The sequence below is a fragment of the Asterias rubens genome, chromosome 9 (assembly GCF_902459465.1).
Source record: "Asterias rubens chromosome 9, eAstRub1.3, whole genome shotgun sequence".
NCBI classification, from domain to species: domain Eukaryota; kingdom Metazoa; phylum Echinodermata; class Asteroidea; order Forcipulatida; family Asteriidae; genus Asterias; species Asterias rubens.
In genome coordinates, this window is record NC_047070.1 from 11,910,807 (window position 1) to 11,928,321 (window position 17,515).

At 38.4% G+C, this 17,515-nt stretch overlaps 1 protein-coding gene across 1 annotated transcript; it reads left to right on the top strand.

Annotated features, from left to right (window-relative positions):
• Window positions 1-695: 695 nt before the first annotated feature.
• LOC117294639 (THO complex subunit 3-like) lies at window positions 696-17,144 on the top strand. Its single transcript, XM_033777140.1, has 4 exons — window positions 696-931; window positions 2,978-3,139; window positions 10,271-10,371; window positions 16,574-17,144. Exons 1-4 carry the CDS (start codon window positions 894-896, stop codon window positions 16,732-16,734), a joined length of 462 nt encoding a protein of 153 aa, XP_033633031.1. The 5' UTR covers window positions 696-893; the 3' UTR covers window positions 16,735-17,144.
• Window positions 17,145-17,515: the final 371 nt, after the last annotated feature.

Sequence of the window (17,515 nt, forward strand, 5' to 3'; positions counted from 1 at the left end):
TTACTTACATGTATAAGGACACAAGTGTCACAGCTGGGGATTCGAACCCACACTCTGCTGATCAGAAACACCAGAGTTTGAGTTCGGTGCTCTTAACCACCCGACACTTTCACAAATGTGATGAATTTGTCAGCATGTGCAAAACTACCTAATAATGGATTGGAATACAATGTAACTGTAACTCTGATTGAAGCTTGGCATGCTTAACTCGCTCTTGCCATGCTTAACTCGCTCTTGCCATCAGTGCGTTTTTGCGGTTGTAACCAATAACTGTTTGGGTTGAATTGGCCTTAGGTTATTCACTAGCCAAAGGCCAAAAACAGTGGTTGGTAAAAGCCAAAAAAAGCGCACCCCATGTTGCATCGTTTTGCCACTGTACTTTCTTTATCTCCATGGTTTATTTTGTGCCGCAAGACATGAAGGGATAGGAGCTATTTCTTTTTGCTATGATATATTGTTGAAAGATTTCCCGCAAAGCATCCTACAGATTTCAATCTTTATTTTAGGATACTGTGTCTGCATTGATACACAAGAAGAAATATACTGCAATGCAGTTTAAGTAGTCACGTCTAGTGTTGAACTTTCGACTAATTGGTGCGCGACTAATAGAGTAGTTAATTTCACTAGCCGCTCTGGCCTAACGATGTTATCAGGTGACATTTAATCAAAGTTTAATATTTTTGAAAAAATCCATTTTAAAGAGTTATATTTATAACAAATTATTCAAAAGGTATTGGCTTATTGCATGATATGATGTCAAGTAAGTGAGCTGTTTTGTGGTATGTAAGAAGTGCCATAATAATGGGACCAGCAACTGACTGAAGAAGCCTGCCAAATTAAATGTCATATCAAATGTAATTGTTGTCATTACAATAGCGCTATTTACCTAGACGATGATAATGTACATGATAGTATCAGTTGAGTATCAAAGGTGAGGAAACCTGCCATCAAGAATCCACACAACATTTGACATTTGGAAAGTATGTAAATTTGCATCGGGATAAAGAATATTAATTGGTTTTTTACCCATACACCGATGTGTGTTAGTGTCACATACCCAGGACTCCACCCAAGTACAGACCTTCAGTATTCTACACCCACCCCCTTGACACACATACACACGCACAAGAAAACTATGGTGACGCTTCTCATTTATATTTACAAATTTATTTACATTTTACTTTCTACAATATTTACAAGCTCTCTCATTAATGTTACTCTGTTCTGTCTTCCTCTGATTTGGTAGGGGGGGGGGGGAGGATGTTCCGTCCTTCTCGTCTAAACGGTGTGAGATCTCCGCCCACCTTCCACTTCTCAAGTACGCTTCTCCCAAGGCACAAGCCCTGTACATAAATACATAATGAACACCATTCTAACTACTCGGTCTATTTACAACAAGTCATCTCACAATATCATAAAAGAATATAAACTTATTTCTCAAAGCCTTTGTTCCACTCGGGCCCATTATTAAATACCGCAAGAATAGAGGAACACAATTTTAAATTCGGTTGGCTAACTCGCTCGTCTTGGATATTAAATCACACACTCTTTGCATTGTTTAAAGGTTGGACAACTTTCTTCCAGTGACAATAAATAAAATCAATTCTCTAAAACTGTACAATAAATGCAAAGTTCCACTTTAACTTTAACAACAATTAATATAAAGTTAACTTACAGGAATACTGGCGAATCCTGGCTTTCTCAAAGTTCTTCTCAAAATCGCCACATATAAAATATTTATTAGCAATCAACACTCCACTCAAAACTATTATTTAATGAACTCTCACTAGTTCTCACTGTTAAAGGCTGGCTATGCCCTCTGTCCTAAGGCTCGCAATTTAAATCTTTGAGGCTGGATTCACATCCTCTCCTCAAGAAGCTCAGATGTCGAATGCCAAAAATATATATTCCATTCCCATAGGGTCTACACACCCTCCCAAACAGAAAAGAAACTTAGGAATTTTATTTGTATTCCCCCTGAACTTTTTATCCCTGCTCGCTCAAGCCTGCTCATGAATATTCATTGTTCAAAATAACCCTTAACTTCACCAATCAAAACCTATGTTGAAGTCACATTACTTCTTTGCACAAAAATAAGATGGCTCACCAAGTTTAAGGAATTTTGAGGCGCGGTTTGGCCACTCAAAAATAAAAACTTGTTATCTTACACGACAAATTTAAAGTACTGTACATGCACTCTGGCCATACACAAATTATATTATGTTACTCTATTACCATAAGATCTGGAATAATTTTGCTACTTTTATTTCACTCTGTGACAGTTAGCACTGTATACTCAGTACTTGCCCAAGTCCTGTGAAAAAAAACTACAGGCGTATTACTCGGGTGGGATTCGAACCCACGACCCTTGCAATTCTAGAGCAGTGTCTTACCAACTAGACTACCGAGGTTGCCCGGTAGCTAGAGGCAGTTTTTAATCCTATGTTTTTGCAGCGGGTACCGCAACGATAATAAGAGATTTTAAACTTGCATCCGGGATAAAGAATATTAATTGGTATTTTACCCCCCCCCCCCCCCCAAAAAAAAAAGAAAACACCCCAAAAATCAAAAACAATTAATATTCTTACGAAGGAAGTTGTGTTTAGTTTTTTCTTATTATATCTGATGCGTTTTCACAAATCCTTAAAAGCAGTGGACACTATCGGTTAAAATAAAAATGCATATTAGCTAATGTAACAAGTAATTGGGAGAGGTTGATAATATAAAACATTGTGAGAAACAGCTCCCTCTGAAGTGATGTAGAAAGAAGTAGTTTTTGGAAATGCATTCTTGTGCATAGAATGCATCTAAAAAACGTATCCGAAACAACCGGTTATAAACAGCTCCAGGTGGTCATTGTCATCCGTTTTAACACCCCCAAGTGATGCGCTCTCCACCAATAGGAATAGCGAAACTGTCTGAGGTACATGTATTTATGAATTGTAATTAAAACACCCATTTTTTCTTTTGTTTGTAGTTATCCGGATCTGAAATCACTTCATGTTCTGAATGCTCACCCAGCAAACTGCATTTGTATTGAGTTTGACCCAACTGGAAAGTATTTTGCTACTGGAAGTGCAGATGCTCTTGCCAGTCTGTGGGATGTTGAAGAACTTGTTTGCCTCAGAACGTTTGCAAGGTAATGTAGAGATTAACTCTAGTAAGATGGCTCACCAAGTTTAACGAATTTTGAGGCGCGGTTTGGCCACTCAAAATAAAAACTTGTTATCTTACACGACAAATTTAAAGTAATGTACATGCACTCTGGCCATACACAAATTATATTATGTTACTCTATTACCATAAGATCTGGAGTAATTTCGCTACTTTTATTTCACTCTGTGACAGTGTTTAATAAACCTTTGTACAAAGTACGAAGGTTTAGGGCCTTCGTTCAAATGAACATGTGTAATTAAATAGGGGTTTTCGACGACGACGACACACCATCGTGTCCAAAGATGTACACTAAACTTGAACAGTTTGAAGATAATGATAGTTGAAAGCTTCCCTTAAAATATTACCTGCTGTGGTGTTGTAGTTTTTGAGAAATGAGTGAAAAAACTGTCAACGTATTAAGCTCTTGACTGGGACCGAGTTGGTTTGGGACCGAGTTGACCGGTACCCGACGTGGACCAGGTTCGTTTCAGGCGACGAGCGTGGACGACGAAAATAGACCGCCTGGGATTTGGAATGTTTTACGGGTGAGTCACCTTGTTTGCGTCGGGGACCATTTGCCTAAACTTATTCCAGTCTTTTACTTTACTTTCTGAAATTAGACCATGGCAAACAAAAACTCTTTGACAGGAATACAAAAGCAGAGATTTTATTATGCTGACGTTTCTCTGGTGGTTGAGTGGCTCAGTGTTATACAGCTGCTTATAATAAATAGGCAAAACATTTTGCTTTAAAAAATTGCAGATGAGCAGAATACATTGATTCACAACTTGTACTTGTATTTGCTGTGTTTAGCTGCTTTTTGTGTTTAAAAAGCTATATGTAGTTTGGTCCTGGGCCAATGGCTTTTAAAGGAAAGAATCGCAGCGCTTACGTTATCATGGAATTGTGCTTACGCTCAGCGTATTTAACAGCTTAGCAGGGAATGTGTTCTTGAGCGTCACAATTCGCATTAAAAAAAAATGCTACAGTTGACTAATTGTGCTCAACTCTTGTGAAACTTTCACTGCGAAAACAACAGCGACTTAAAAATTTGATTTGCATTCGCAGGATAATACCCGTGGTTTACTTGTGCAAAAGTAGGCCGGGACGACTAGTGTGCTTTAGTGTTAAAGTCGCGACTACAAATTATTATTTGAGTCGCGACTACTATTTTTCTTTACTACGTTATAATCATGCTCAAACGTTGACTACAAAAATTGTCCTGACTACCTGTCTGGTGAAACACTGAGTTATGTTGCTTCTTACTTTTCGCAACATACACTGTATATAATGTTGCGCTTGCAACACATTGCGGCACAAGTCTTGAGAATCCGTAATTTATCTTGACAAGTGTCGTAGATGGGTTTGAGGTGCGACTAGTCGAGTTAGTAAATTTCACTAGTCACCCAGGCCCTATCATGATGGGAACTTGCTTAATAAGGTTTATCGCGAATTGCAAAATTTCAAGAGAGGGTGCTGTTGAACCCACACAAAGGTATAGGCGTTGCGTGCGCGAGTCGTAGAGACTGCATAGAAACCGCCCCATATTCCTTCCAACAATGCATTGCAGTTCTGAATCGCGACAAACCTTATGAAAAATGTAATGCTCTGCTCTGGAAGCAAAGATTCAGTGCTTAGCCTTTACGTCAAGCGAAATACACTGCTTAGCAGGGATTTCTTTTGTTTGTGTGCTTCCAAGCTCGCACATTTTATTCGGCGCTTGCACATTAAGCGAAAAATGGTGATCGTAGGTGCAGAGTTTGGTTAAGAGTTCAGTTAAATCCACTCGTACTAGATCAAACATCAAACCACCAACCAAATACAAGGATTTTATCCTTAAGTAGTTTGTCACATGGCAATGGACTCTAAAAATACTGGCATGAACTCAAGAAACCAACCAAATCAAACAATCCTGAGTCAAATACAAGTTTTAACATTATTCAACTAGGGACCACTCATCTTATATACCGCCCTCTATTGACGAGTGACAGTGAAAATCCTCGCAGCACCATATCTCAAGAAGAACAGGACAAATGTTCACACTGTCTGTAGTTAAAGACTCCTTGGGGCATGTTAATTAATTTTGAAAAACTGTTACCTCAAGTTGACCTCTACTTCCAGGTCAACCGGAAGTGGTACCATATCTCGAGTTACACGACCGATTTAAAAAAATCTTCAGTCCTTAGGTCTTAAAATTTGTTGGGAAAAACCGTGACCTCATTTTGACCTCTTCTTCCGGAAGTAGGACCATTTCTCAAGAACTACACAACCGATTTTCAAACTTTTTTCAGTTATAGACTCCTTAGACATTAAAAATTAATTCTGAAGCTTTAGTTTTTCCTGACAATTTTTCTTGCAGTAAAATACCCCATCAAATTTACCTTTGTTTGACGGTGAATCAAGTAAGCTCAACTACATCGAAAACAGCAACATTTTATATCATTCTGAAGAAAAATTCACACTCAAAGCAGATTTCGAGGAGGTCATGGAACAGCAGATGTCGTCTTTGGCTACCGATGGCTGTGCGCCAAGACCCACACTGCAAGAAAAACGCAGAGATTCTTAGGACCATATGAGTCGTGCCTTTTACCATCAGAAGACACCTGCTGATGGCATTACTTGAGACGTTTCTTGATGAGCCGGAATTCGGCATTATTAGACTACTCCTATCAGAAACGTCGTTGGAGCCACGACTGCAGAGAGGTACCTGCGCTCCTTTAGAAACCACCACCGGCACACCTCAGGGAGACAGCCTTTTTCCAGTGTTGTTTGTGGTATACCTTGAAGCAGCCCTTCAGGACCTTCATCAAAAGCTGCAAAACACAAAGCAACCGAGACAGTAATCTTCCTCTGGATGTGGCTTATGCAGATGATGTAGATTTCTTAAGCAACTCAAGAGAACTCATCGACAAGGTGGAACAAGTTGCACGAGGGAGTCTGCTCTTCACCAGATGAAGACACTTTGGTTGTGGCGTCACCACGTGAGTGAGAGTCTTCGTATCCACCTCTACAACGTATTTGTGCTCCCCATATTACTGTACAACATGGGGACCTTGGCCCTCACCCAAAAACAAACCAAACAACTAGACTCGTTCTACTGAAGCCAGTTACGACAGCTCATTGGTATTTGGTGACCTCAAATGTGGACCGGTCCACATCAAGGTCCTCAAAGCACACTGGTGACTCTTTTGACATGTCTTGCGACTCTCGCGAGATGTACCAGCTCAACTATTTGTAGATGAGTACTTTCGATTGGAACCTGTGTAGACGACTGGCGAGGGGGCCCTCGTATCACTCTACCAGTGGTGCTCTACAGAGACCTTAAGACAGGGAAGGCAAGCGTTTAACAGCACAGCTGGGTCGGACTACCTAAGAATTCTTTCCAAGGAGGAACGGACGGAGCTGACTGGAAGACTAGTCGAAACGGCAGAAGCAGAACTGACAATGTCAGCTACGCAATAACTCACACACACACAAATTTAGGATTTTTTTAAAATAATAAACTTTAAATTTGCATAACTAAAGAATGGATGACGTCATCATGACGTAACTCAAACGGTTTGTTCTAATGAATAATTCAAGTTCATACGAGTTTGGGAAAGCCACTTTTGTTAGCGGACAAGGGACTCTGATGAGGAGAAGAATGAAGACGGAATATGTCGGTCAGTTTTTGGTTGAACACATCCCAGTTTGAATACATGTAGGCTTCATTTCACCTTGGTATATGATGCATAGGTTGTCAAAATAGCTTATGATGCGGTTGGGGAAATATGAACTTATGAAATATTGACGACTGTAGAAGAGACTAACTAACCTAAACGAAAGGGAAATGTATGTTGAAAACACCTCGAACACAGACGTTACATTGTACATGAAACTACATCGCGCGCTCTAGGGATGAGCTCTGGAGCGTGGCTCTGCACCGCATACACTGCACGATCTTTACGGGGAAAATACGTAGTTCTTTAAGACATGAATTTTTTCATTTTCAACTTCCTATTTGAACCGGAAGACGAGGTCAAAATGGGGTCGTGTCTGTGAGGCGTTCATGTAGTTTTTGACAAACTTTTCAATGATTTTTCCATAAAGAATCCATTATGTAGATCAAAAGTTATAGTCCCAAAATGTGTTGTTGACGAAAATAATATACAAATGCAAACTTTGACCTTCCGGTACGAAAATGGTATGACCATACGATTTTGGCATTAACTTTAATGTAGGCAAAGTCAGATGCCCAGATATGAATACAAAAGCAGCAAACGGCAATTAGTCACTTTTGGAACATGCTGAAAACCCGAACACCTGATAAAATTTGTTTTGCTTTTCCTGAAATCATGTGAAGTATACAGGCCAAAGCTATGATGGTCAATTTTAATTTTCAAACTTCAAACATTGATTGCCTTGATTCAAGGCTGCGCAGTACGATTCGGCAACAAAAAACTGCACGCAGTGTATACACAAGCAACGTCTACATTGTTTTGTGCAGTACATTGTACAACGAGAACAGTATAGCGTAGTCATGAGTACGGTCGTGTCTTCAACCTCGTGTGTGTGGCTCAAACAACAGCCTTGATGGGTTTGTAACATTTTATCGGAAATCTGATAAAAGGGCAGCATGATGTGGGCGTGTCATTCTAAACATTGGCCAATCACAGGCGCAATTGAGAATGACGTATTACTGCTAGCAATCATGCCACGTCAATGTGTGTGTACGCTGTAACGCTAGCTGTATGTATACATGGGTCGATTTCACAAAGAGTTAGGACTAGTTCCAACTTAGGAGGTATACAAATTGCATGGATAGTCCTAAGTTAGGACGAGTAACTGGTCCTAACTCGAGATAAGAATAGTCCTAACTCTTAGCGTAGTGTATGTAATAGCTGAATGCGCTGCTGGACGGTATACGGCTACCGGTGCCGGACAAGCCTCGCTCGGTCGGTACGGTGTTGAACAACTTCGAAGAGAGGAAGGGTTCCTTTTTGGTCCGTTGTTTTGCGTTTCATTATAACACGAAGACTAGCAACATTAGTACGATGTAGCTGGTAGATTTGTCCCTGAATTGGAAGCTGCTGTACTGGTCACTTCGGCACCTTGCAAACTCGGCACCTGCAAACTCGGCACCTTGCAAACTCGGTACAAACTCGGCACACACTAACTCGGCACCCAGTTGAAAAAGTTAAATTTTCACACTGTGTGGTAGGCCTCATTTTTATTTTATCAGTCCCACCATCATAGTCCCATAAAAAGCTTGATTCTGTTATAAAGTTATTAGTAAAAACATTGCAAATATTATTGGAATAATTTACGTTTATCGTAAAAAAAAAAAAAATGAGCACTGGAAGGAGTGTGCACACCAAACGATCAAGTGGCGTGTGCGTGCCGTCCATATCTCGCATGCACAAACGGAGCCCTCGGGAAATTATCCGGCCAGTGCACGCTCTGTTAAGAGGCAAAAATTCATTGAAAATTATTAACCTAACTAAAAAAAAACCTTATTAAAATTGTTCAGAGCCAAAATCATAAGAAAATGGCACCGCACTGTCACCGACATGCATTCTATTGTTGACTAATAATAATAATAATAATAACCCGTTTTTATATAGCGCTTTTCACACCCGGAGGGCGTCCCAAAGCACTTCACATTATTACCCCTGGTCACTGGGCCTTAATTCACTCCTTAAACCATCTCAACTCCCTGGTGGGGAGTATGACTAAACACGGCACATGCGGGCCGGATGGTAAACTTCCGGGGGCCCAAATGATCTCGAAAGTTCGGAATTTTCATCACCCATAGAATTAGTGATTTAACATAGTTTACAAAGCTAGCTACTGTTAAAACTACCAAACCATTTTTTATTGTGTAAGTACACGCACGTTACTTTATTTGTAACCACTTGACTCTTCGAGGTGATATTAATTTTTTGCTTGGTGCCGAGTTTGTTAGTCAAAAAAAGGCCGGTGCCGAGTTTGTATGGTGCCGACATTCTTGGTGCTGAGTGGGTGCCGAGTGTGCAAGGTGCCGAGTTTGCCAGGTGCCGACTTTGCAGGTGCCGACTTTGCGAGGTGCCGAAGTGTCCGGTATTCCTTCTACCGTCTGGTATGTTTTCGACCAACACATATTTTCGATCCCCAACTTTGATTTACCGGGAGAAACAAAATGAATAATATGTCTACATTTTACAACAACCAATGAGAACCGCCCTAAATTTTGGCACATACAAAAACATCAAGGTGCTACTTAGAAAGTACTCAAGTACCGTGCGTGTACCGTATCGTACAGATGGTACATGTACATAGTATGTGGCGGAATTCAGTGATGGGGACTGGGATTTTGCAGGTCGCGGCTGGCCGGAGCGCCTTGATCATTGATTTGGCTACACATTGATTTGTTAGCATTGTTGTAAGCAAACTTGATGATTTTTTTTTTTTTTTTTTGTGATTTGGGTTGTGTTTACTTCATATTCATTTAATCAAGTCTACATTTAAAGCTACGCTCACACTTTTATTTAAGTTTTTACAATAAAGAAGACAAACACACTAATAAGGGAATCAATGTAACACTTTGATTTCCATTCATAAATACCTTTTAGGTCAAAAACACCAATACTTATGGTCAAAAAGTAAAATAAATGCAAAAATTGTAATTTTTCAATGATCTCTTTCAACACAACACCCCTCCAGCTATGAAATGGTAAGGCCCATTCAAGGCCCTCGGGTAAACAACTCCTTATAAGGATATGCTGTGCGCGTCGCGCGTATCGCGTGATGTGGCACAACTGTTTCAGCCGTTGCTCTCAACCAATAGGAATGAAAGAACTGATGAAAGCACAGGTGCAAGTTCGCATGTCACGCCCATGTTTCAACAAAGGTTTATACACACCCACGTGACGCGCTCTCCACCAATAGGAATAGCGAAACTGTCTGAGGTATTTTTGAATATTGTTTCAGACACAATAATGTCTACGGCTAATATTGTTTAAGCAGCAGTCCAGCTGCTTGATTCATTTTAGATTCCTGGCGAGCGCCATAACATGATGCGCCCAACCGAAGGTTACACGTTTTGGGGTTCTTTAGAAATGTTCATTTAATCCTTTGTTTTCTTCTTTCTTTTTAGATTGGATTGGCCAGTAAGAACCTTAAGCTTTAGTTATGATGGAAAGATGTTAGCTTCTGCATCTGAGGATCTAGCAATTGACATTGCAAATGTTGAAACAGGTAAAGTAGTTTTAATCTATATATAATGATAAATCTTTTCAGTCAGTATTCCGACTTTGTGATAAAGTTTGTTTAACGACCTGACCCTATTGAGATAAGCTAGGCAACAAGCTCCCTCCTCTTTTCGCTAGCTTTTAGTGATTCCATGTTAAAACATAGCTTAGTCATTCAATAATGTCTAGTAATTCCGAGTTTTGAGTCTTCTCCTAACCGTCTAGACATTTTGATGTATCTTGTAATCTTTCGAGCTGCATGAACAATCGTTTGGAGGTAAGACCGACAACATTAACTTAACTACATCGTGCGAACCTGAACCTGATCTATCTTTGCTTGTTTTTATTATTCTTCATTTAACCACACCTTAGTGATAACAAATTCTTGCTATGTTTGCCTGCCTATATTGTTTTGCATATTCATTTGAAGTGACCAAGGATAAGTCATCACTCTTAAACCAAACTTCTCTTTCGCAAGCCTCATTCGATCAACTGCAACGGATCGAAGAGTGTAAAACATGCGGTAGAAACTAACAGAATTATTTCGCAGAGCTCTGGATAGACTTAAGCAACTTTGTTATTGGGACACACCGGCTGAATCGGGCTATTTGGGCTACAAAATAGGCTAAGATATGACTCAAAAAGTCTTCCAGGAATGGAGAAGAGCAGTCCCTAAAAGAAAATCATTACAGCAGTTTCTTATGGGCGGCCAAAAGGGCCAAAACTAACAAATTTATAAACTAAAGGACAAAACAATAATCAAAGAAAGAAGTTGTTCAACAAACACAAAGTCGAAACGTAGGTAACAAAACTCAACAACAATCAAACACTTGTTTTTTAACAAGAGGAACTCTGAATCAAACTAATAAAACAAAACGCAATCAAATATAAAATAAAAACACAACAAAGGCAGCCAAACGCTAAAAGAATGAATCCTTAAAAAGAACAAACACAAACAGTACAAAGTCAAATAGGGACGAATACTAACACAGTAACAATAAAGACAAATCATCAATCGGCTGTCGTTGAAAACGAAAATCAAACTAACTATTACAAAATGATGAGGGCGGTTGTCAAAGCTAAGGACAAAATGCAAACCGTATCAGTCTCCCGAGCATGTAATCAACATTTACGACAAACTAAGGACTGAATGAAAATCATCGTTGGTGGCGTATGTACAGTTGTGAGTGAGACCCGGCCGTGGCAGCCGCGTTTTTTTTCTTCCTAGGACGAACGTGGGCAATTTACATAAAATGGGCGTGTTTTTGGCCGAAAAATACTCTTGCGCATGCACGAACTTAATTAGTGATGACCGCAAGGGACCTTGGGCCACTGGTGGTATGTGGAATGAAAATAGTTGTGGCATGGAGGAGAAATAAATGGGGAACACACAACCTGCTTTTCTTGTACTATCGCTTCACACAATGGTGTACAGGTTGTGATGAACAAGTCTACCTCCTATTTCTTCCTCCATCGCTAACCATGGAGATATACCATCCATGGTCTACAAAAAAGCAATTATTTTTTTAAACTGGACACATTTGGTAATTATTGTCGAAGACCAGTATTTTCACTTGATGTATCCCAACATGCATAAAATAACAAACCTGTGAAAAAAAAACCATTTATTTTGTTGCATAATTTTGTGTGCTTCCAGATGTATAAGTGCTGTTTTTAATTTCATCAAAAAACATTTAGAACCACAGCCGTTCATTATGACCATCAGTCTATTGTGTAACCCTTATAATTAGGAGGAATGACTAAACATCCAGTGAAAAAAAAGAGGCCGGAATTATACAGCCTTGCCTGTTATCTCCTTTTCCAAACAGTGGACTCTAATCTATAATTGAATCTTCGTGCACAGTATAAAAATGAAAACATTTTGTGGGTTTTACCATGGTTTTAACATTGTTTTGAAATCTGAAACTGAGGAGTTAAAACCTACTAGTTCCATGTGATAATTATTGTTCAAAAACCGTCAGCCAGTTTGTTGCTGACTGCAGGATTACTGCTCATCCAGTTTGTTGATTCAACCCTAGCTCTATGATTCAACCATGGAGGTAGAAATAGTTCAACAAGGATGTCAATATAAAAACGCCCTCGAGCTGAAAAAGAAGGGGGATACATTCCGAGTTTTTTCAGACAAAACACGGGAAAACTTTAATGGAGCTTACCCTTATGCATTGGAAATCTTGTTATAGCTTGTGCAAGATCCAAGTGACATTAATTTTTTGCGATGTTTTTTTAAATTTTTCTTAAAAATTGTCTTTCCATAAATTCATATATTATGTACTTTAATTCGATTCCATGCCTTTACATATTAATTTAAGTACACTGCCTAACAACTTCGGTTGGACTTCTTGAACTGTGATTGATGATCTCACAATTCCATTTTGTCACTTTTATCGTGATACATTTTACTTGCACAAATTTGCGTAGTTTATTGATTTTATGACTATCTGTTTAAACTACTTAAAGTCCAATGCTCTTTTTGATGATTAACGGTAAGTTGTATAATTTCACTTTAACAACTTAAAAATAGGGCAATTTCATTCCCCAGATAAATGTAATGTGAGGAAGAATTCCCAGCAGTATTTGTAAACATCCATAACAAGTGGCACAAATCATGACAAGTCTCACCCCTAACTTTACACAAAAAACAAAAGCACTTTCCCAGGCCACTGGGTAAGGATGATTTCCCACTATTTTATCTCTAGAGTAGAATTCTCAAATCGTTCCATTGTCCTTTCTCTATGGTTGTTCACACTTCAACAGATGGCCCATATCCTCTGTAAGCCCATGTCCAGTATTAGCCCCCCCCCCAACATTCCTGACCACCCACCCTTATAGCGTTTATAACCGTTTGTTATAAAATTCATATGATTGGAAAGATGTTTTAAAAGTAGAATACAATGATCCACACAAATTTGCCTCAAAATTGCGTGGTTTTCCTTTTACTTTGCGAACTAACACGGTCGGCCAATGTGTTAAAATGTTTTTTGCTTTCAACCAGAGTAGTTTTCTTCTCTATGGCTCTCAAGAATTAACATTAATTGACAAATATAGTTGAATCCTCTTTGATTTCTTGAAGTGTAACAGATGTTTATTTTATCAACAAAATTTCTCAAAAACACATACAATAAATACTATAAAAACAGTACGATTTCTGAGGATAAAACATGAGGAAATTAATGTGTTTTTTTTTTAATAATATAAACAAAACTTTCCAGCTAACTTACACGTAACAAAAATATAAAAAAACAGTACCAATAAAATAGTAAAACAAAACATTAAGGTTGGTTGAAAATAAAAAGTAAATAAAAATTAATTTACACGTGATAATAAATAATATCAAAATCTATTCATGTAAACTCATTCACACCACATTCAAGTGAACTTACATTTGAATTTAATATTAAATACATATTAAAAAATAAAGGAAATAAAGGACGAGAGTTGACTTTGGACCGAGTTGACTTGGGACCGAGTTGACTTGAGACCGAGTTGACTTGGGACCGAGTTGACTTGGGACCGAGTTGACTGGGACCGAGTTGACTGGGACCGAGTTGGCTTGGGACCGAGTTGACCAATACCCATACACATAGTCGAGTGGAAACAGTTTTCATAGCTTGGCTCTCTACGCGTGCCGTGTAAGAATTACACACTCAAGCTACTGAAAAAAATATTCACGACTAGTCGTTAAAATATTCGCGACGTCGCAAAAATATTCACGACTGGCTGTGTCCCTTCAGGGCCACCATACATTTCCCATGGTTATACCACATCACAGCCTTGCAATACACCATGCTACCTTTGTTTACATGGTGACATTGTACATTCTAAAGCGTTTCCTGGAGGGGGCATACTACACACAGGCTATGGGAAACATTCAATTACTTTTTATAATTTTCATATAAATTCAAAATTTACAAAAGCAACCTGTACAGTTTTTAAGATGTACCCCCTTTCTTCATATCGAAAGTTGAGAAAAATCAGACAATGCAATTTCCATAAAACATAAGATTTGTTATTTTCTTCAATTGATCTGTACCCGTCTATACCCGGCCCTACAACAATAGTCACAACTGTACATAATACATACGCCACCAACGATGATTTTCAGTCAGTCCTTAGTTTGTCGTAAATGTTGATTACATGCTCAGGAGACTGATACGGTTTGCATTTTGTCCTTAGCTTTGACAACCGCCCTCAACATTTTGTAATAGTTAGTTTGATTTTCGTTTTCAACGATAGCCGATCGATGATTTCTCTTTGTTTTTACTGTGTTAGTATTTCGTCCCTATTTGACGTTTTATTGTCTGTGTTTGTTTTTTATAAGGATTCATTCTTTTAGCGTTTGGTTGTTTTTGTTTTGTTTTTATTTTGTATTTGATTGCGTTTTGTTTTATTAGTTTGATTCAGAGTACTTCTTGTTAAAAAACAAGTGTTTGATTGTTGTTGCGCTTTAAAGCTTGATTGGGGAATTGTTAATTGTTTGAAAACAATTTTCTTTGATTGTTGTTGAGTTTTGTTATCTTAGTTTCTACTTGGTGTTTGTTGAACAACTTCTTTCTTTGATTATTGTTTTGTCCTTCAGTTTATACATTTATTAGTTTTGGCCCTTTTGGCCGCCCATAGTTTCTGAGCATTTTTCTAAAAAACGTAGAACCATTTTGTGGCTTAACAATCCGCGTGATTTTCCGAGTTGGTTTTACTAAACCAAATTTAAGTTTGTTTGTTTACAATTAATTCACGAGTATATATGACAACAAAAATGATGTATCAAATGCGTAAGTAATGTTCAAAATCGAACGTAAGACTGATAGCATTCATAGTGTCCGTGTAACGGGAGCTTTATGTATGGCCCCACGGCGTGGAGCAATCGGAACGTAAAACCTTAGGGCATATCACGTATCGTTTATGTCGTGGGGCTGGAGGTGTAAACCCGGGCGTTACCTTGTCAGGTGATGAAAGACACTGTACACTATTAAAGTCTAGCATAAAATAACAAACCTCAATCGGTCGTTGAAGTTGCGAGATAATAATGAAAGAAAAAACACCCTTGTCACACGAAGTTGTGTGCTTTTTGATGCTTGATTTCGAAATCCGATGTCTTCAAATCAAATTCTTGGAAAATTACTTCTTTATCGAAAACTACTCTACTTCAGAGGGGTTTCTCATAATGTTACTCAGCCCCCCTCGATTATAAAATTACGAGGGCCGAAAATATTGGCCAGGAATGTTGAAAAAGGGTTTAAGAAAATGCTACGAAGCCGAAAACACCCCACGTAGCACTAGTAAGGATTTACGCACTCGATTGAAGTTACGAGTGCTTCGTGAATATGACGCAACTCGCTAAGAACGAACTAGTAACACGTGCTTACTAAGGCCTAAGAAGGCTTCATGAATAAGCCCCCTGGTACGTAAGATTTTTAAAATAAAATTAATGATCTATCCAAATTTTCTTCAAGTATAACTTTGTCAAAGAAAATATCATTTTTAAATTCTGTGAATGAAATGTTAAAGGGGTCTATGTAACTTTTGTAGGATTTGCACTCAACTTACACAGTTTGAAGATGTAGAAAGCTTCCCGGAAAATATTTACGTGCAGAGATGCTGTAGTTTTCGAGAAATGAGTAAAACAGAGTCATGAAAACAATTTGCGTCTCATGAGACGAAAATTATTTTAATCATTTACAAACGTATTTTCATGCATTGTTTTTCTCATTTCTCAAAAACTACAGCAAGTTAAATTTTAAGGCAAGCTTTCCATAGTTGAATATCGGTAGTCGCCACTCGACTAAGCAATCGAAAGTTGCAATTGGGAATAGTTTGTGGACGTTTCGTATTTGTTACCAATATTACGAAGACACGGCGAACATTGCGAAGTTTTAGCGAGTGTCAAATATTTTCTTCCGTTAGAGTATTCACCGTGGGAGAGGAGCATAAGTTGACCGATCTTCGTAAGGAGGTTGGTTGGAGAATGACTTGTGAACGTAGTGAATTTGTGGCAAATGTTGCAAAGTTTGAGCAATTGTTAAATATTTCCGTTCATATTCTGCCTAATATTTTTCCCATACTTAACACAACTTGTAATATGCATACAAACTTTCCAAACTCGCTTCTAGAAATGTTTTAAAATCAAAAGTGTTTTATCATGCTCCCCCAACCGAAAAATCCACAGTTTTAGTTTTAAATTGTGTCTATAGGTGAAAAAATTACAGAGGTTCAGTGTGAAAGTCCAACATTTACTGTAGCCTGGCATCCAAAGAGACATCTTCTAGCATTTGCATGCGACGACAAAGACAAATACAACAGAGACAGAGATGCTGGTACTATCAAGCTGTTTGGACTACCGAATGATCAGTAATTCTTACAGTATGTTTTTGAGGATCATAAATGTGCCTACAAAGTTGATGAGAACTGTAATCAACTGAGCGTCCGTTTCCAATTGTGTATGTAAAGGTATGTCTACTTGAAGTTACTGTTGCACCTTACTGAAAAAAAGACTATTCACCTAGAATCCTAATAATGGTGTATGAACATACATTTTGTGGTTATTTATGGTCAATTGTACCATGGTGGCAATCTTTGGTTTTGAAGATTTTGGTGCCGGTCCTTTACTTAGAATAATTATATTTCGCAACTACAACGACCGATGAGCTAAAACTTTCACAGGTTTGGTGCACATGTTAAGAAACGCCAACTAAATCTGTAATTCTCGCTATCGAGAATTGATATTGTTTTAATGTTTTCTCTAAAAGTAAAGCATTTCAAGGGACAATATTTCAAGAGAAGTCTTTCAAACATAAGTCACATAAACCCTGTTAGTTATTTTTTTGGTACATATGTGAACTTTTGTTTCTGTGCCGAGGGATAATGGCTTTAACATCCTGTGAGACGAAAAGTGTTTTGTGACTTTGTACTACAGAACCTCGCCATGTATCATTTGACGGGAAATTGGATTGAAAACTACCCACATTGTCCTTGACAATAAACACTGTTGGTAAATGTCAAAGACCAGTCTTTACACTTGGTGTATCTTAACATCGATTGGTCGTCGGAGTTGCGAGATAACTATGAAAGATGGTCAAACCAAGTTGTGTGCTTTCAGATGCCCGATTTCGAGACATCAAATTCTATCTCGAAAT

Bases quoted from the DNA above. Each gene is read 5' to 3' on its own strand.
- LOC117294639 (XM_033777140.1), top strand. From the start codon at position 894: ATGATAATGTACATGATAGTATCAGTTGAGTATCAAAG. The intron at 932-2,977 runs GTGAGGAAACCT...TTTTGTTTGTAG, and splicing joins GTATCAGTTGAGTATCAAAG to TTATCCGGATCTGAAATCAC. The intron at 3,140-10,270 runs GTAATGTAGAGA...CTTTCTTTTTAG, and splicing joins TGCCTCAGAACGTTTGCAAG to ATTGGATTGGCCAGTAAGAA.